The 21,710-nt window shown below is 34.7% G+C and overlaps 1 protein-coding gene across 1 annotated transcript in view; it reads left to right on the forward strand.

The window, feature by feature from the left end:
• The window catches only part of LOC125928638 (phospholipid-transporting ATPase ABCA3-like), a 164,888-nt gene that overhangs the window by 122,344 nt on the left and 20,834 nt on the right, over positions 1-21,710 (forward strand). Inside the window, 3 exon segments of the mRNA XM_049639368.1 lie at positions 2,350-2,566; positions 8,414-8,584; positions 15,810-15,988. Of these exon segments, the coding sequence (XP_049495325.1) occupies positions 2,350-2,566; positions 8,414-8,584; positions 15,810-15,988 (567 nt within the window).

The raw sequence follows: 21,710 nt of genomic DNA on the forward strand, positions 1-21,710 counted from the left end.
AAGTTAAGGAGTGCACTTGTGATGAGCACCAGGTATTGTATGAAGTGTTGAATCACTAAATCATACACCTGAAATATTACACTGTATGTTAACTGGAATTTAAAAAAAAACTTTTAAAAATTGCCTAAGTAAATTGTGATACATTTATATAAAGGAATGATATTGAACTACTAAGAAGCTACTAGAAAAGTATATTTTTCTCATGAAAAGCATTAAGTAATCAAAAATGTAGTCCATTATAAGAAAAAATATATAAGTGTATGCAGTTGAAATAGTCTGAAGTGATAGATGTTCACATTTTAATAGTGAAGTTCTTTGAGCTGTGAACTTTGAGTATTTTTGTATTTTCCTATGCATATGTGCGTTTTCTAGTTTTTCTACATTGAACATGTTCTATTTCTGTAATTAGAAAGACATGTTTGAATAAAATTTTTCAGAAATATTAAAAAAAGAGAAAATAAAATAAAAAACTAACCCTGCTGGCATTTTAATCTTGGACTTCCAGCCTCTAGAACTGTGAGAAAATGAATTTCTGTTGCTTAAGCCACCAGTCCACACTATCTGGTTATGGCAGCCCTAACAAAGCTACTACAGTGATGAAACTTTGGAAGCAACCCATTATCGATCAAAAGTAAAACTCAAAGGAATCTTCTATAGCAGTGATAAAGAGTGAACTAAGGTTGCATTCATCACATGAATGAATCACACAAACATAATGCTGAGTGTAAGAATCCAAATTCAAAAAATATATATTGTATAATTACAATCATAAAAATTTCAAAATACAGTTAATACATATTTTAGTATTTAGGAATGCATGCATATCATACTATTAAGAAATATAAGGAAGTATTGATAAATTTCAGAATAGTGGTTACTTTTACAGGAGTTGAAGGAGTTCATGATTGATTTCTTTGGGTACTGGCATGGTGGTGGTTGCCCGCGATGTTTTGTGATAATAAAATATGATAATTCATTTATGTTTTATGCATTATTCTGGGCATGTGTTACATTTCATAATAAAGAGGTTGAAATATTTACTTAAAAACCTTGTGTGCATGTTTATTTATAGATCAATTTGGGTAGAATCTACATATTCACAGTATGCAGTCTTCTTGTCGAAGAACAGAATATATTACTTGTCCAAGTAGGAATTTAACTTTTCCTTGAGATAGCTTATGATTTGTGACTTTCAAGGATTTTAAGCCTTCAAACACAGAGATTTCTAGATCACCCCAACTTTTATTTGACTACCTCATTGTATTTATTCTGTTTAAGTTTACAGAATGCTCATTCAGAAACAAACCAACCATAGCTACAGATACTGGATTTAAATAAATAACCTACTAATCCTTTCTATTGCTACTGCTACCACCACCAAGAGTATCAGTAATCAATTGCATAACTATTCTTAGCTTAAGTGTATTATTTTCTCCTTGGTTGTCCTGCTATGTAATTGTGTAGCTGCCCAAAGAGACAATGCTGACATTTGTGGAGAAACTGCATTTACTAACTAATGAGATACAGATTTCTAGAAATCTTTTTGCTTTAACAACTACAGGTTTCTCTCCACCACCATCTTCCATTCAGTTTAGGTACCTCTAATTTTGTGCTTCGGTATCTGTTTTTAAATTTTTTTTTTTCAACGTTTTTTATTTATTTTTGGGACAGAGAGAGACAGAGCATGAACAGGGGAGGGGCAGAGAGAGCGGGAGACAAAGAATCGGAAACAGGCTCCAGGCTCCGAGCCATCAGCCCAGAGCCATCAGCCCAGAGCCATCAGCCCAGAGCCTGATGCGGGGCTCGAACCCACGGACCGCGAGATCGTGACCTGGCTGAAGTCGGACGCTTAACCGACTGCGCCACCCAGGCGCCCCTTAAATTTCAATTAGAAAAATGGAAGAAAGAGGCCCCAGAGTTGCTTGGGTGGACGTGATAGGAGTGGGAGAATAGAACAGAATCAGGAGACCTGGTTTAAAGGTATGATAGATAATATATATAACCAGAGATAAAAAGTCTTTAGAGAAATAGGCTTTCCGGAGAAATAATCTACTTTTGGGGGAAAGTATACTGACTTTGTTTGTTAATTAAAAAATTATTCCAAGTAGAAGAAAATAAAGGGAATTATACTGGTTCTGCTCATTGAGCTGTCCTCTGCTGAAGCAGACGTAGAGGTATCTTACTTCATGCTCCTAGGCTAATGACCTTTTTAGAGGCTGATTTAATTAATGAATACTTCCATGCTAAATAGTGATGGGATTTGCTATCTCCTTCTCTAAACATTCTGGCTTGCATTATTTTTGCAGTTGCCCTTCACTTTGCCTTATTTCTGTGTCTTCTGTGTTTCAGGGAGCATTCAAATTCTGCCAATTGGATATTTACATCACAGACTACCATTTTCTGGACACAATGCTGATCTTCATGCTATATGGCTGGTCTGTCATTCCCCTCATGTACCTGCTGAGCTTTCTGTTTACTAAAAGTACTTCTGCCTACATCAAACTTGTCCTATTCAACTACCTTTCAGGCATTTTCAGTGTCCTCATAGATGCCACTCTTCAGTTCGGTAAGGGTAAGGGGCTTCACAAAATATCTCTTTCCCCAGAAGGCAGTAAATAAATAAATAAATAAATAGGAATGGACTAAAGACATTAGTAGACAATTAAGTTCACAGTTTGGGGAAAATCCTGTACTTTATATAAGTCCATAAAATTATTTTTGAGTGCCTCTGATATTCTGGGCACTGTGTTAGAGCTGGGATCCTCATGCTGAAGTGATAGGACTGATCCTGACCTACAGGTCTTTGACAGGGTTCCTTTTCTCTATCCCCACCTCCAGTAACTCCATCACATGACCTAAAAAGTCCCTTTCGCAACAGATATGGTAAATTTTAGGAGCATTTGTCCTGAGACTCATTTGTCAGAGAGAGAGAGAGAGAAAACACAAAAAAGCAGCTTTCTTCTTTGAAGGGGAGGCCTCAGAAAGTTGGAATAAATTCTGTATCAACTATAGGAGGCCATTATTATCTTTAAAAAGATGAGCACTGGGTGTTGTATGGAAACCAATTTGACAATAAATTTCATATATTAAAAAAATAAAATAATAAAAATGTTCTTCCTTTTTTTAATTTTATTTTTTCAATTTGCATCCAAATTATTTATCATATAGTGCAACAATGATTTCAGGAGTAGATTCCTTAATGCCCCTTACCCATTTAGCCCATCCCTCCTCCCACAACCCCTCCAGTAGCCCTCTGTTTGTTCTGCATATTTGAGTCTCTTCTGTTTTGTCCCCCTCCCTGTTTTTATATTGTTTTTGCTTCCCTTCCCTTATGTTCATCTGTTCTGTGTCTTAAGGTCCTCATATGAGTGAAGCCATATGATATTTGTCTTTCTCTGACTGACTAATTTTGCTTAGTATAATACCCTCTAGTTCCATCCATGTAGTTGCAAATGCCAAGATTTCATTCTTTTTGATTGCCGAATAATACTCCATTGTATATATATACCACATTTTCTTTATCCATTCATCCATCGATGGACATTTGGGCTCTTTCCATACTTTGGCTATTGTCGATAGTGCTGCTATAAACATTGGGGTGCATGTGCCCCTTTGAAACAGCATACCTGTATCCCTTGGATAAATACCTAGTAGTGCAATTGCTGAGTCATAGGGTAGTTCTATTTTTAATTTTTTGAGGAACCTCCATACTGTTTTCCAGAGTGGCTGCACCAGCTTGCATTCCCACTAACAATGCAAAATCATGTTTCTCCGCATCCTCGCCAACATCTGTTGTTGCCTGAGTTGTTAATGTTACCCATCCTGATAGGTGTGAAGTGCTATCTCATTGTGGGTTTGATTTGTATTTCCCTGATGATGAGTGATGTTGAGAATCTTTTCATGTGTCGGTTGGCCATCTGGATGTCTTCTTTGGAGAAGTGTCTATTCATGTCTTTTGCCCATTTCCTCACTGGATTATTTGTTTTTTGGGTGTTGAGTTTGATAAGTTCTTTATAGATTTTGGATACTAACCCTTTATCTGATAGGTCGTTTGCAAATATCTTCTCCCATTCTGTTGGTTGCCTTTGAGTTTTGCTGATTGTTTCCTTCGCTGTGCAGAATATTTTATTTTGATGAGGCCCCAGTAGTTCATTTTTGCTTTTGTTTCCCTTGCCTCAGAGACGTGTTGAGTAAGAAGTTGCTGCAGCCAAGGTCAAAGAGGTTTTTGCCTGATTTCTCCTCAAGGATTTTGATGGCTTCCTGTCTTACATTTAGGTCTTTCATCCATGTTGAGTTTATTTTTGTGTCTGGTGTAAGAAAGTGGTCCAGGTTCATTCTTCTGCATGTCGCTGTCCAGTTTTCCCAGCACCACTTGCTGAAGAGACTGTCTTTATTCCATTGGATATTCTTTCCTGCTTTGTCAAAGATTAGTTGCCCATACATTTGTGGGTCCATTTCTGGGTTCTCTATTCTGTTCCATTGATTTGAGTGTCTGTTTTTGTGCCAAAAAATGTTCTTCCTTGATGTTAGGGCAGTTCGTAGTGAAGTGAAGAGAGGGAAGAGTGTAGAGGAATCTTGAATTCTTGGGAGAAGCTGACAGTTTTGTTGAAGGAGGTTTTATCGTATGGCTGTCCTTCCCTAATTCAATGAAAAGGTACAAGCTTGTGAGCACCCTAACAAGGTTTTCCAAAGAAAATCTCTATATGCCTCTGACACACATACAATTACCTAAGCCAGTTTTTCTTCCTCCCAGGCCTGCTTTTTATAGTATTCTCGAATTTGTATCTCATTTTCCTTCTCTGATTTTGAGATTCAGGGAGATATTCACTAAAATGGTTATTGTTAAAAATGAAGTTGTTGATTCACCCTCTAATGTACATTTCAACTGACCTCAGCACTTCCCCCACATCCTCCCTCTCTGCTGTTGCTCCACAGACACTGGTCTTGTTCCCTTAGTCCTTCACTGGTCACAAAATAATTGCCTGTAACTTCCTTTGAGAATGAATAGTTCACATGTGTAAGACTTAAGCTTCTGCATAACAGATGAAAAAAAAACAAAAACGAACGTGTTAATAGATATACCTTAGCACTCATTCTCACAAAGGAATACCCAAATTATGGAAAGCAAATGTCTGTATATTTTTGCACACTTGTCCAAAGACAGGTGTTTGGACACATGTTTTGTGATGTGAGGAAGACTCACCTGAAATCATTTGAGTTTGTGAGACCTAAAATGAAATGATCATTTAAGGAACTAAAGAGAAATAGTTGTTACAGGGTAATAATAGGAGTAAATTACTACTTTAGAAAAGTTTTGGAAGGCTTTTTTTAGGAAGAATACGTTGCAAAGAGTAATGCAGAGTAAAATGGGATTAAAAACAGAAGCCAGTAGATTTGGCAATTAGAAAGTCACAGGAGATTTCCACTTTTGAGCAGCAGAGCAAACACTGAAGGATACTGTACCAAAAATAATGAACTGAAAAGTAAGTATGGAATTGGCAGAGGCCAACAATAACAAAGCAATAATTGAAGGTAGCTTTGACTAGAGGTTATTGACAGCATCTGGTGACATTTATTTTCCATTGTATAAATAGGATCAGAGAAGTCAGAATAAAAAGCATAGAGGTACAACAAGGTTTAATATCTTCCTATTTAAAATTGGAAGTTCAAAGGGCTACTCACTTCAAGGGTAAACAAGGGGCACCTGAATGTTTCAGTCCATTAAACATCAGACTCCTGATCTTGGCTCTGTCATGATCTCATAGTTCCTAAGATTGAGCCCTGAATCATGCTCTGCACTGACAGTTCAGAGTCTGCTTTGGATTATCTCTCTCTCTGTCCCTCCTCTGCTCTCTCTCTGTCTCCCTCTCAAAATAAATAAATAAACTTTTAAAAAGAGTGAACAAAACTAAAGCCACAGTAAGACACATAAAGGAAATTTGTAAGGGTTGAATTTGGCACTGGAATGAGGAATAACAATTTCCCTTTGGAATTTGTAAACACATGCAAATGTTCATATTGGTTTATATCCTGAAGTCATAGAACCTATGTAAGCTAAAAAACATAACTTGATAATTTATTTTAAATCTCAGTTGGTTGTGTGTGCCCTAGGTGAGTGGCAAAGGTATACACAATTCCCAGACTTCAAAGTATTCCCATAGTTAAATTTTCTAGAGAACTTGAGATCAAATTAAAAGCACAAAGAGAAGAAAGAGAAAAAAATACAAGCTCTTAAGAGCAAGTGCTAGCAGAAATCACAAATTGTAGAATCACAATCAGACCTGCAAAATTAAGATTTGGGGACTTTTGAATGATATAAAATATGTATGTTTACAGGGTGCCTGGGTGGCTCAGTCGGTTGAGCGTCCAACTTCAGCTCAGGTCGTGATCTCACAGTTCATGGGTTTGGGCCCCACGTTGGGTTCTGTGCTGCCAGCTTGCAGCCTGGAGCCTACTTCGGATTCTGTGTCTCCCTATCTGTCTGCTCCTACCCTACTCACACTCTATCTCTCAAAAATAAATAAAGATTAAAATATGTATTTTTAAAATATTTAAATTTTAAGAGTCTCAGTAATATGAGCAAATAATAGAACATGTAATAAATAATAGGACATGTATGCATGTGTGTTATATATAGGTATACAATATAAATATATGTGTTTAAACGATTAATATGTATAATGTGCATTTAACATGCATAAATATGTATGTTTAATATATTTAAATTGTAATAGAGAGTCTCAGGTATAAAAGCAAATACTGGAATATATATAATAGAATATGTAATAAATAAAATAACATATATGCATATACTATTTATGTACATGTATGTTATACATGCATATAATAGAGAGAGAGAAAGAGAGAGAACAAGTAGACTTGAAAAAGATCCAAATAGAATCCTGAAAAATGAAATTTAATAATAATTTAAATTAAGAACTCAACAGATAGAAGTATCAGCATATAGATGGGTATTGTTTTTTTTATCCATTCTGTCACCCAGTGTCTTGGTTTTTAAGTCTAAGGTAGTAAGTATTGCTACTCTGGCTTTCTTTTGACATCCATTTGCATGATAAATGTTTCTCCATCCCTTCTTATTTTAATTTACAGATGTAAATTAAATTTAGGTGTAAAATGGGTCTCCTGTAGGACCCATATAGATGGGTCTTGTTTTTTCATATCCATTCTTTCACCCTATGTCTTTTGATGAGAATGTTTAGTCCATTTACATTCAAAGTAATTATTGAAAGATATGTATTTATTGCCATCTTATTACTTGCTCTATGGTTGTTTCTCAAGTTTTTCTCTGATCTCTTCTTGCCTTTCTCTCATGTTTTGCTGATTTTCTTTAGTGATATATTTGGAGTTCTTTCTCTTTATTCTTTGCATATTTATTAGTGGTTTTTGATATATGGTTACCATTAGGTTTTTATATAAACTCTTCTGCATATAGCAGTCTATATTTAAGTGATGGCTATTTAGTTTGAACCCATTCCTTTCTCCTCTTCTCCACACGTTTTTAGGGATATAGTATAATATTTTATATCCTTTATTTGTGAAATTAAGTACAATTTAAAATTAATTCCATAGCCACACTATCCACATTTCAAGTGCTCAGTAGCCACATGTGTATATTGGTGCAGCTATAGAGCTCTTCCATATTCATAAAAAGACAGTGTGGTGTATATAATTAATGCCATTTTTGGCATCTGCTCAATTAGCCAATATCCTGAATCAATTATTTGTCTCTATCAACTCAAAATCTACACTGGACAGAATCACTATGGGTTGGGCACTTGAAGATTTGCTTCTTGGCCATCTCTCTTTACCCAAAATGTCTTATATGAAGTTTCTGTTTAGACTGGCCTTTTATCTTCTTTCTAAAAAACTGAATTCATTATCAAAATTTCATATTGTCACTTCATAAATTAAGCATGTTCATATCTCCAGGAACTTAGTCCCTAATAATTGTTCAAATCAAATGCATTCTTTAGAGAGACAGAAGTCTGGTTCCCTTGAAGATTTTTCTACTCTCAAACATGTCTTAATTTCCCCATCTGTTCCCCACTGTTGAATTGTAGGCTATATCTCTGACCCCTACTTTATTCCCTTAATTGATAAATTAGGATTAGAAATGTAAAAAATAGTAGTGGTTTCCTGTCCATATCAGGTGCCATAAGTCTTATCACATAGACACCCACTTCACCAAAGAGACTTTTCAGAACTCTGCAATTATCAACACAAACTGTCACTGGATATTGACTGGAAGAAACTTATTGGCTAGTAATTAGTATTCTTCAAATGTAATATATTTTTTTAATTCCCAAAGTTTATTTTGGTCATCCTTGGGAGATTTGTTGTCCTAGGGATAGTTCATTTCCTATAATGAAATCTAATTTTATCATCTTTTTAGAAGTTCAACATAAGATGTCAAAAGCCACCAGAGCCTTCATACTTAATTCATTACTGTTCTTTCCTAATTACAACCTTGCGAAGTGTATCGATGACTATTTTACTTTCTACCAGATAAAGAAATGGTGCTCTGGAAACAAACCTCCTGTCTACATAAATTGTAGTAAAGAAAGTAAGTATCATTAATCTTAAACATAAGACTGCCAGTAATTTTTCCAGCAAAAAATGGGTTTATTGGGGAATGGGAGAGAATTGCAAAACAGGACAAGGAAGTTACAGCAAATCATAGACAAGTCTCACAAACATTATTATTTTAGAGAGGAACATTATTTAGGAGGAGGGGAGAAATTGGGAGGAATTGTTTGAACAAAAGTCCATTGGAGAGAAGCAAGTGTTCAGGGTGATGACAGTTTCTTCTTGACTGAGCTGCAGGGGGTAGTCAATTTCTTATAGGAGGTACAGTGTGCTTTTTTGTTGTTGTTGGGGCCTGTAATCCATGATTCTTTCTTTTTGAGGATTCTTCTGTTGGGTGTACAACTGACAATTCTTGTAATTGACAAATGGCATGGTATGAGAGTTCTGCCTATTGGCCTTCTGACTCCATCTTAGTGAAGCTTACCTTTAATTTTCACAGTATCCTTGGAGTCCCTAAGCCTAAAAAATTGGTCTCAGTCTTAGCCTATGAGACATGTGGGGAATCAGCCCTTATTTCAAAGGAGAGAGTCAGGACACATATTCAGTACATAAGTCATTTTATCAGAGTGGGAGAAAGCCTTTGTAATAATAAAACCTCAAAAACAAAGCCAAGTTAAGTTTCAAGTAGTCATCGGATATAAAAATAAGAGCTACTAGTAATCAACCACATAGTAACTATGTTATGTTAAATCTTCACAACCTCAAGTTATCAGTTTTTATACCCATTTTGAGGAAACTGTGCCCTAGGCCACATAGCTTTTGTGGTCCAGAACTGAGATTCACAGCTTATGTTCCCTCATTGCATAATGCATTTCATCTTTAGTAAAAAACCTCCATAGGAAGAATTTGTGTGATATTTACTTGTGTTACCTCTCAGCACTTTCATCACTCATAAGCACCCACACTCACTTGGCCACAACTTACTTGAAGGAATAGATAAAACCCATTCTCCAGTGTCTAATATAGTATCTGCACGTAGAGGAACTCAACTTTTTTAAATAAATAAGTAAAGGTCAGGATGTGGTGATTTGAGTAATAAAGAGCAGTACAATAGAGAAAAGAGCCAGAAAAAGAGAGTAAGAGAAAGGAGAACAATACTGCAGATTTGTCAGAAAGCGTAACCATTTAGAAATCCTCATGGTGGTGGTGCCTGGGTGGCTCAGTTTGTTAAGCATCCAGCTCCTCATATTAGCTCAGGTCTTGATCTCAGGGTCATGAGTCCAAGCCCTCCCTGCACTGGGTGCCATGCTGGGCATGGAGCTTACTGAAAAGGACAGAAAGAAAGGAAGGAAGGAAGGAAGGAAGGAAGGAAGGAAGGAATCCCCACAGTGGCACTGTATCATTTATTAGGTAATTTTGGAAGTATCTTATTTTTGTGAGAGTGGGCAGAATGAGAAAGGTGGGAATATTTAGTAGCAAACCAGATCCTACCTAGAATAGTAGTTGATGACCTCAAAGGGAAGATCAGTAAACTGTAACTGTATGACAATAAACTTTAGCAGATGGGGTGAGGTGGGGAAAAAAATGGAAAAGAAATATTTCATGCAAAATCTAGTGACATGGAAAGTCAGGTATTACTGAGTCTCCATAGAAGCATGGAGTATTTTGTACAGGAATATAGAAAGGTTCCAGTTTCTCCATATCCTCTCCAACAATTGTTATTTTCCATTTTTTTATTATAGTCTTTCTAGTAGGTATGAAGTTGTATCACACTGTTGTATCAATTTGCATTTCTCTAATGACCAGTGATGTTGAGCATCTTTTAATGTGCCTGTTGTCCATTTGTGTATCTTTTTCATAAAAGTGTCTATTCAAGTTCTCGGCCCATTTGAAATTGGGTAATTGGCCTTTATATATTCTGTAAAGTAGACCCTTCTTTGATATGTGGGTTGTAAATATTTTCTCCCATTCTGAGGGCTATCTTTTCGCTTTCCTGCTAGTGTCCTTTGATACACAGCAGTGTTTCATTTTGATGAAGTCTAGTTTATTCACTGTTTTTTTGTTTTTTGTATACTTTAGGTGTCAATTGCTTAATCAGAGGTCACAGAGATTTATTCAATGTTTTTTCCTAAGAGGTTTATAGTTTTAGCTGTTACATTCAGGTTGTTGATCCTTTTTTAGTTGATTTCTGTATATAGTGTGAGACAGTGTTCCAACTTGATTCTTGTACATATGGATATCTAGTTCTTTCAGCACCATTTGTTAAAAAGACTATTCATTTCCCCATTTAATTAACTTGGCACTCTTGTTGAAACCAGTTGACCTCAGAAGCATGGGTTTATTTCTAAACTCTCAATTGTATTTCATTGATCTGTATGTCTGTCCTTGTTTCAGTATCACCCCCATCTTGATTACTTTAGCTTTGTAGTAAGTTTTTGAAACTGGAACTTGGCTATGTCTTGATATTTGTCTTGCAATTCCTTATACATTTAAGAATTACCTTTTTTGAGGGTGGGGAGGCACCTGGGTGGCTCAGTCAGTTAAGTGTCCAACTCTTGATTTTGGTTCAGGTCATGATCTCATGATCATTGACAGTGCAGAGACTGCTTGGGATTCTCTCCCCCTCTCTCTGGTCCTCCCCTGCTTGTTCTCTCTCTCTCTCTCTCTCTCTCTCTCTCTATTTGAAAATAAATAAATAAAGTTTTAAAAAAAGAATTACTTTTTTTTAAGACCCAAAAAACAAATCTAGTAGGATTTAAACAAATTTTATTTATTTATTTATTTATTTATTTATTTATTGTGAGAGAGAGAGAGAGAGTACTCAAGATACATGCACGAGCAGAAGAACAACAGAGGGAGAGGGAGAGAGGGAATCTTAAGCAGGCTCCACACCCAGTGTGGAGCCCATCATGGGGCTTGATCTCATGACACTGGAATCATGACCTGAGCTGAAATCAAGAGTCAGACACTTAACTAACTGAGCCATGCAGGCACCCCAGAATCTGTAGGACTTTTATTGACATTGCCTTAATTCTATAGAACAATTTTGAAAGATTTAATACCTTTACAATTTTGATTTTACAGTCTATGAACTTGGTACATTCCTTTGCTTATTTAGTTTTAGCCATCCATCTATTTACTTATGTCTTCTGCATTTTTATTTAACACTGTTTATTTGTTATTGGTTTAGAGGTATTATAGATATGTTGTTAGCTTTATTCCTACATATCTTTTGATGATGTTATAAATGGTATCACTTTTGAAGAGTCATTTTTCATTGTTTTTTGCTGATATAGAGAAATAAAATTAAAGAGCTCATTTTTTGTATATTGAACTCCCTAAATTATTTTATTAACTTTAATAATTTATGAGTAGATTATTTTTCATTTTCAATGGGTACACTCAAAGCAGCTGCTAATAAGGACACTACTTTTACTGCTTTGTTAAGGACAATTTAAATATAATCAAAGTGGTGATAGCCGACATCCAGTTTCACTCCAATTTCAGAGAGAACATCTTCACTGATACTGACTATATGCTCTATTTCACACAGCTTTGATGAGTCAGAACTGAGATTCAAAGGGATCCTAGTTTTTGGATTAAAAACGTTTTGTTTTGTTTTTTTTCTATCCTGTGTTTAGCAAACCTTTTTTTTTTAAATCACAAAAAACTGTTCAGTTTTTCTTAAGCTTCTGTTGAGATGGGCAAATGATTTTTCTCTTTGTTTTACTGAATTACATATTCTGTTGAATTACATAAACAGATTTTCTAATGTTAAATAATAAAAAAATTAAATAGACTGAATAATTACACATGGAGATTATTGATCATGTTTCCTTAATAAAGATAGAATTATTTGGGTGTCCTATTAATAATTTAGGGAGAGGAATTAATAGAGTTTTTGTAGAATCCTTTCATTTATCTAAATTTTCAAAATCATTGGAGTAAATTTGTTTATAATATCTTCTGGGTTTTTTTTTAATGTTTATTCATTTTTGAGAGACAGAACACGAGCAGGGGAGGGGCAGAGAGAGACACAGAATCTGAAGCAGGCTCTAGGTTCTGAGCTGTCAGCACAGAGGCCAACGTGGGGGTTGAACTCATGAACCACGAGATCATGACCTGAGCTCAACCAACTGAGCCACCCAGGCGCCCCATATCTTCCAGTATTTTTAACACCTGTGAATTGTATAGAACTTATCATTTTCACTTATGACATTCTGAATTTTTTCCACCCACATTGTTTCTTGATAAATCTTACCAAAGTTTTATCAATTATTTTAGTCTTTTCAAAAAACATGTTTCAGGGGCACTGGGGTAGCTCAGTTAAGTGTCTGACTTTTGATTTCGGCTCAGGTCATGATGTCACAGCCATGAGATCAAGTCCCACACCTGACTTTGTGCTGAGTGTAAAGCCTGCTTAAGATTCTCTCTCTTCCTCTCTATCCCTCTCCTGCTCGCTCTCTTGCTCTCTCTCTCAAAACAAGAAATAAAAAACAAATTTTCACTTTTGTTGATTCTTCCTATTGCATGTTTATTTCCTAAATTATCAATTTAAGCTCTTTATTATTTTCCACATTTTCCATTTTGGGGGATTAATTTTCTAACATCATAAGATGGGTTCTTAAATCATTTATTGTCAGCCTATCTCCTTTTCATGATAAGGATGGATCGCAGTGGGATCCATTTGGGAAGTTGGTATTTTCCTTGCTTGTATTTTCTGAACTTCCTGTATTTGTGAGTTGATCTCTCATTACTTTTATAAAATTCTCATCTTGGGAAGATATCACTTTTGAGAAGAACAACCTAGAAGACAGAATTATCCCTTAGAAGCTTGATGATGTGCAAAAAGAAGGAAAATATAGCAATAATGGATAGTACTGCAGAAACAGAAGGTTATCAGGAAATCAGAAAACTGTATCCACATTACCACCACACTACCACTACCACCAGCAGAAGGACATTTATTAAAGAAATTACATTTCACTCTCCCAACAAAAATCCTTTCATAAACTAAGCAACCAAGGAATCATCCCAAACTTATCATCACTACTCCGTAAAATTATTGTTTTGATGGTTCATGAAAATTCCCAATTCACAACAGAGATAACCAACATTCATAAAAAACTAGTATGGCTAGAAGACAAAAATAAAAATAACACATACTAGAAAATAAAATTTAAAAAGCCACAGAGTTAACTTAGTTAGAAATATACATATAGTGGGGTGATATGTGGGAAGCAAATATGGCTAAACATCAACACAGTTGATACTAGGTGGAGGGAATGGTCTTTATTTTATTATTTCAATTTTACTTTATGTTTGAAAAAATTTTTCAATGATAACACGGAGGGAAAAGACACTCCCGTAGAATACATAGAGCATGATACTATTTCTATAAAGTTCAAATTCAAGAATTAAACAAAATTTTATTTACTTACATATACAGCTTTATATATTTACATATTTCATATATATTTAATGGTCTACTTGTATTTAAATAAAATAGGAATGCAGAATACAATTCATCATAGTGGTTACCTGTGGAAGATGGAAATATATGAAGGAGTATCTAAGTATTTTAAAATTGTTTATAAACTCTTAATTTGGAGACTGTGTTCATAGATTCCATTATGATATTATGCTTTAAATCTGTACATATATAGCATATAATATGCATGAATCAAGTATTTTTTATTTAGAATTCTAAAGTATGAGGAATAGAAAAGGTAAAATAATACCAGATTTGATGGTCTAAGCAGGAATCTCAAAGGATCCCCTGATAAATTATTAGGCTTTATAAGCCTAATATTGTGGTTGATTAATTAAAAATAAATACAAACAAAACATTCAATTGCATTTCTATACATCAACCGTAAACACTTAGAAAAGTGTTCAAAGGCAAAGCTGGAACAATTTCAACAACAAAATAAGGTAGTATTGGATTTGTAACTGAAAGTATAAATTGATAATATGAATCTGTTTTGATATAAATGACTAAATAAATAATGATGGATAGAAGAAAAATTCTCCATAGAGTTTCAATCAATTTATGTAGATGTTCCAGCCTCTAGGAGGTAGAGGATAACTTCCCACTCCATATTTGTGGGATGTACATTTTGACTTCCCTCCAGAGAATAGAGAGCACAGACAAGGGAGGAGAGGGAGTAACTTTACAGCAGAGAAAGCTGACAAACACAATCTCAACCACGTGATCAAGGTCAACATTAACAGTGACAGGTCACACTGGTAGTGTACATTTTATTGTTGTTGCAATAAAAATATCCCTTTACTTCTGTGAGTTTCCTCCCCCAAATCCATAATCCCAGTCTAATAATGAAGAAGAAAAAAAAAAACCATTATACAGGTCCCAAATGAGGGATGTCCTACAAAATTCCTCACCAGTACTCCTCAAAACTGTCAATATCATGAAAAAAAATAAAGAAAATCTGAGAAAATGTCACAGCTAAGAGGAACCAAAGGAAACATGACTACTAAATATAATATAGAATTCTGGACTGGTTCACAGAAGAAAAAAAAATAACACTACATTAGAAAAAAAAGGAATCCTGAAAATGTCAGAGACTTTAGTTAATGGTAATATTTGGTACTTATTAATGATAATATTTATTCGTTATTGTAACATACCATACTAATGTATGTTGCTAGTAATTAGGGAAAGCACATGCAGAGTATGTGGAATTCTCTAAATTGTCTTTACAATTTTTCTGTAAATCCAAAACCATTCCAAAAGATTGACTTTTTAAAGGAGGGAGAGTATATAATTTTCTTATAACAAATTCTGGACTTTTTACTCAACTTCTCAAGACAGTTCAAGAAGTATCACTAATGGTCATTTTTACCTTTTAAATGCAAAATGTTGCCTTTTGCAAGAGTACTTGCACTTTAATACTGGCTTCTAATTATTGGTTTAAGATTTCACACTTTTGAAAGGACTTGGAGCATTTTTTCATGGCATGTAATAATAAGCATATCAGTAAATATATTAATATTCATCTGCTTAGCTTACTTGATTACCATACATTATATTCATGAAATTGGCCTTCAGAATTCATTGTTGAATATTAGTGTAGCAGGATAATCACTTCTCACACTCCAAATAGTTTACTTAGTGTAGCCTAATATTTCATTCCACCCTATATTTCTTATTTATTGTTTTCTCAGGCCTTGTTCATAGTATCAATGTTCTGTACTAATCTCTCTCTCCACCCCCCCCACCACCCCCCCCCCACCATCCTCAGATACTGCAAAGAATGTTTATTCTTTGGAAGAGAAAATGATTGGAAAGTACATGATTGTAATGAGTATCACAGGCTTTATTTGCCTTCTCTTGCTTTTCTTTTTGGACACTACTTTGTGGAAGCTAAGAACATTTCTCAGTCAATATGTTTACTTTGGTATCTATAAGACATTCAGGAAGGTAAGTAATTAAGCATGATCCTTAAGAATAACTCCAAGAAAAGGGAACATTAAGCCTGAAAAGCATGTATCTATATATGACTATCTCAGTTAGGGTAAAAGAAAATCTGTGTTCACAGAAATATGTTTTCTTAAATAAAACTCATTGAGGTTTAATTTACCTACAACAAACTGTATTTGTTTTTATTGTTTCAAAGCACCAAATTTTGTGTTTACTAATTTTCTTTATTGTTGACTATTTTCTCTTTCATTGATATTTTTGGTCTTTATTTAAAAATTTTTCTTCCTGCTGCTTGCTTTTGGCTTACTTCTCTCCTTCTAGCTCCTTTATGGAAAGACTGAAACTACAGGTTTTAGGTCTCTCTTCTTTAATAACACAAACATTTAAAGCAAAACATTTCCCTGCAAACACTCCTTTAGATGTACTCTGAAAAAATTTGATTTTGTACATTTTTGTTATCATTCAAATGTTTTAAGTATTTTTTAAATTTCCTATACGATTTCTTTTTTGATGCATGGATTACTTTAAAAGTCTGTAAATAAATGTAAAAACATTTGGAAAGTTTCTAGCTATATTGTTATTGATCCCTAGTTTAATTCCTTTGTGGTTAAAAAACATACTCTGTAGTGAATTTTTTAAAAAACCGTTGATAATTGCTGTATATGGCTCAGCAGGTGACCAATATCCGTATTGTGCCATGTACATGTGAAATAAATGTGTACTTTACATTTGTTAGTTGTAATGTTCTATAAATATCAATTAGGTTATGATGGTTGATAGGATTGCTGTACACCTAGTCTCTAGCTGATATATTTTTGTCAGATTTATTTTTCACTTGCTAAGAAGACTGTAAAATCTCCAATCCCAGTTGTAGGCTTATTTCTCCCCTTTAATTCAGTCATTTTAAAAAGTATACTTTGAATCTCTATCATTAAGCCAATAGACATTTATTATGTCTTTCTGATTAATTAAATTCTAGAATACCTGGTAATGACATATATCTCTGGTACTATTTTTTTAAGCCTATTTTTTTGGTCTTAAAGTCTATTTCCTATGACATTAATATGGCACCTTCAGTCTTGTACTTACTTTCTCATGGTATGCCATTTTACACACACTTATTTTCACTGTATTTATTCTGACTGTAAACACTATATAGTTACATCCTAATTTTTTATCCATTCTGATAATCTCTGCCTTTTCAATATGAGCATTTAGCCCTTCATTGATAAGTTTGTATTTCCACCTACCACATACATATATTATTTGTTTTCTGTTTGTCCCTTCAGATTTTTGTTTCACTGCTTTCCCATTTCTGCTTTTCCTTGGATTATTTGAACATAGTTAGAATTCCACTTTAATTTTTCAATTCACTCTTTAGCTATACTTCCATAATTATGTTTAATGATTGGTGCGGGGTTTACAAAATAATATATAGTTCTTCTTTCATAGTCTGTTTAGAGTTAATATTGTAAAATGTAGAAAATGTGAAACCATAACTTCTGTTTCTATCCCTCACTGTTTTTAATGCTATAGTTGGTGTATGTCTTACATCTATATATGTCATTATATAATTAACCATGAAAAATAATACTATATTTTGCCTTAAAACAGCATGTATTTCAAAGTAAGTAATAGAAAAAAATGATTTTATATTCACCTAGATATTTAGCATCTCTGGTGCTGTTCATTCTTTCCTGAATATATGAATTTCCCTCTGCTATGGTTTTCCTTTAGACCAAAAACTTACTTAAGCATTTATTTTAGTTAAGAACTAGAGAAGAGCTATGTCTTCTTTTATCTGAAAATATCTTTATTTGTGGAGTATATTTTTGCTTTCATTAGAAGTCTGGGTTGATAATTTTTTTTTTCTGGGCACTCTATATGTAATATCATTTAACTGTCTTCTGGTTTCTTTTATTTCAAATACGAAGAGGTAGTCATTCAAACTGCTTTCTCTTTTATGTAATGCACTGTTTTTCTTTGGCTGTTTTATTTACAAGTTTCTCATTATCTTTGGTTTCCACCAATTTGACTATTATGTACTAAGGCATAAAGCCAACTTAGCTAAGCCAGAACCTTATTTTCCAGAATCCCCTTCCCTGTATTATCCCAATTTAGAGTTGTTACGGAAGGAGATTCACATGAGATTTTGAAGGCAGAATTGAAGCAGACTTAGACTCAGTCTTACAGCAGCATATCTCTCTTCTTAACTTGTCCACTCCAACCTATACTAGCAGCTGTGCATAATGCCACTAAAAAGTATCATCTAACATAACTCTAGTCACAATTATTTACTTAGGATAAGTCAGGGAATGGCAATGTCATTTCCCATGATTAGATACTTTTTTTTCCAAATACTTGTTTGTTGTATTGCCGTCTTTAAAAAACAAAGTAACAAATATCAAGCAATTCATTTTACTGCATTTTGCCTGTACATGTTTATATTTTATTTATTTTTATTAAGTTTTAAATTTTTAATGTTTATTTATTTTTGAGAGAGAGACAGGGCATGAGTGGGGGAGGAGCAGACAGAGAGGGAGACACAGAATCCAAAGCAGGCTCCAGACTCTGACCTGTCAGCACAGAGCCGACGAGTGGCTGGAACTCACAGACCACGAGATCATGATGTGAGCCGAAGTCATACGCTCAACCGACTGAGCCACCCAGGCGCCCCATATTTTTACTAAGTTTTAAATTTTAACTCCAGTATAGTTAACATAAAATGTTATATTAGTTTCAGGTGCACAATAGTGTGATTCAAAAAATTCTATGCATTACTCAGTGCTTATCATAAGTGTACATTTTTTTTAATGTTTGTTTGTTTGTTTGTTTGTTTGTTTATAGAAAGATTGTGCAGGTGGGGAGGGGCAGAGAGATACCAAGCAGTCCCCACGCTTTGAGTGCAGAGCCCAACCCTACAAACTGTGAGATCATGACCTGAGCTGAAATCAAGAGTTGGACACTTAACTGACTGAGCCACCCAGGCCCCCCTACCTTGAAGCATCTTTAGGGGCGCCTGGGTGGCTCAGTCGGTTGAGCCTCTGACTTAGTCTCAGGTCATGATCTCGCAGTCCGTGAGTTCGAGCCCTGCATCAGGCTCTGTGCTGACAGCTCAGAGCCCGGAGCCTGTTTTGGATTCTGTGTCTCCCTCTCTCTCTGACCCTCCCCCATTCATGCTGTCTCTCCCTGTCTCAAAAATAAATAAACGTTAAAAAAATAAAATTAAAAAAAAAGAAGCATCTTTAGCAGGATAAGTGTACTCTTAATCCCCTTCACCTGTTTCACTCATACCCTCCACCAATCTCCCCTCTGACAACCACCAGTTTGTTCTCTATAGTTAAGAGTTTCTTGGTCAGCTTCTTCATTTCTCTCTCTCTTTCTTTATTTTGTTTCTTAAATTCCACATATCAGTGAAATCATATGGTATTTGTCTTTTTCTGTCTGAGTTATTACAATTAGCATTATACTCTCTAGCTTCATCCATATTTTTACAAATGGCAAGATTCATTTCTTTTTTATAGCTGAGTAATATATATATATATATATATATATATATATATATAAACTTCTTTATCCATTTATCCATATAGATGTACATATATAAAAGTTATATGTATATACACATGTATAAATATTATATATGTGTGTTCATACATATATAAAAGCTTTATATATAAATATATATGTTTTATATAAACATATATAAAACTTCTTTATCCATTCCTCAGTTCATCTCTCCATATTTTGGCTATTGTAAATAATGCTACAATAAATGTAGCTGTGTATGTATCCCTTTGAATCAGTGTTTTTGTATTCTTTGGGCAAATACTCAGTAGTGCAATTGTTGGATCATAGGGTAGTTCTATTGGTAACATTTTCAGGAACCGCCATACTGCTTTCCACAATGGCTGCACCACTGTGCATTCCAACCAAGAGTACACAAGAGTTTCTTTTTATCCACATGCTTGCCAACAGCTGTTGTTTCTTGTGCTGTTGATTTTAGTCAGGTGTTACTCTTGTTGGGAATCTCTTATAAGTGACAAATGTTTTTCTCCTGGTGATTTCAAGATTGTCTCCTTGCCTTTGGCATTCAGCAATTTTTCTGTGTACAGATATATTTGTATTTATTGTAGTTGGTATTCACTAAGCGGTGGATGTGTATAATGTTTTCCATGAAATTTGGGGAGTTTCAGCCATTTATTTAAATATTTTTCTGCTTCCTTCTCTCTTTTCCATTTGACATTCCCATTATGCATATATTGATGCACTAAATTGTATCCCACATTTCTCTGAGGCTTTGTTCATTTTTCTTGATTGGTTTTTTCTCCATCTTCAGGTACCTCTTTGTATCTATCTACAAGTTTTCTAATTCATTTTTCTACCAGTTAAAATTTGCTATTGAGCCCTTCTAGTGAGTTTTTCATTTTAGTTATTATAATTTTCAACTCCAGAACTTCCACTTGATTCTTTTTTTTTTAATTTCTATCTTGTTATCATTAATCTTGATTTGAAAAAAACATTGTCATAATACTTCCCTTTACTTCTTCAAGCATGGTTTCCTTTCCTTTGAAAATATTTATAATGGCTACTTTGAAAGTCTTTAAAAGTCTTTGTCTGTTAAATCTTGCATCTGGTCATTTTCATTTTCATATGCAGTTCCTATTGCTTGCTCTTTTTCCTGTGTATGGAACACAGTTTCCTGTTTCTTTTATCTCATAATTTTTGCTGAACTCTGGATATTTTATTTATTTGTTTGTTTACTTATTTATTTTAGAAAGAGGTCTTTTTTATTTTAGATAGAGTGGGGAGAATGAAGAGGGAGAGAGAGAGAGAGAGAGAGAGAGAGAGAATCTTAAGCAGGCTCCACACTCAGCATGCAGCCTGATGTGGGACTCAATCCCACAACCCTGGGATCATGACGTGAGCTGAAATTAAGAGTTAGACCCTCAACCAACTCAGCCACCCAGGCACCCCTGAATATTTTAAATGTGTATTGGTTCTCTAGGTATTGTTCTTTCCTAGGGAACTTTTGTCATTTGCTAGTTTGTTTAAGTGACTGGCTGGGATGTTTTTGTGAAGTCTATTTTCCTTGTAGTGTGAAGCATCTGATATTATTCCTCAGAGGATGCAGACCTGGGCATGGGGGCAGTAACCCTGGAATGACTGTAGTTTTAAGGTCTCTCTTTGTCTCTTTCCATATCCACACCCAACTGTTAAGCTCCACTAATTGCTGGCTGATTTTTTATTTCAACAATGTGTTCTCCTAACACATAAATTGCTCTATTGATAGATCCATTAAATTTGAGCTTCTTTGCAGAAATAGCTTGAGGTCAGTATTCAAGATTTGTTTCACCCAGGAGGGCTTTTCATGGCTGTCTCTTTCCTTGTTTCTTTCTAGTAGAGTAGCTAGCCTATGGTTAATTTATATATCTAATGAAGCTACCAGTCATTTCTTAATTGCTTTACAAAAAACCACCATTGTTTTGAGAGTATCTTTAGGCTTGAACTTCTCTATCCTGTTTCGAATGAAGGCAGTTCTATGGGGGAGAATATATGAGCTCTCTGTTATACAACCTAACTCTATCCCTGGGTAAAATTTCTGAGCCATGGCTCCAAAGTTGAGGACAGAGACAGTGGTATGCTTCTTTCTTGAGTGATATCACTGTTTCAGGAGCTGGGTACTCAGTAGGGAACAGTGGTCTCTGGTCTTGTTGGCTTA

Source organism: Panthera uncia, chromosome E3 (genome assembly GCF_023721935.1).
Source record: "Panthera uncia isolate 11264 chromosome E3, Puncia_PCG_1.0, whole genome shotgun sequence".
In the NCBI taxonomy this organism is placed as follows: domain Eukaryota; kingdom Metazoa; phylum Chordata; class Mammalia; order Carnivora; family Felidae; genus Panthera; species Panthera uncia.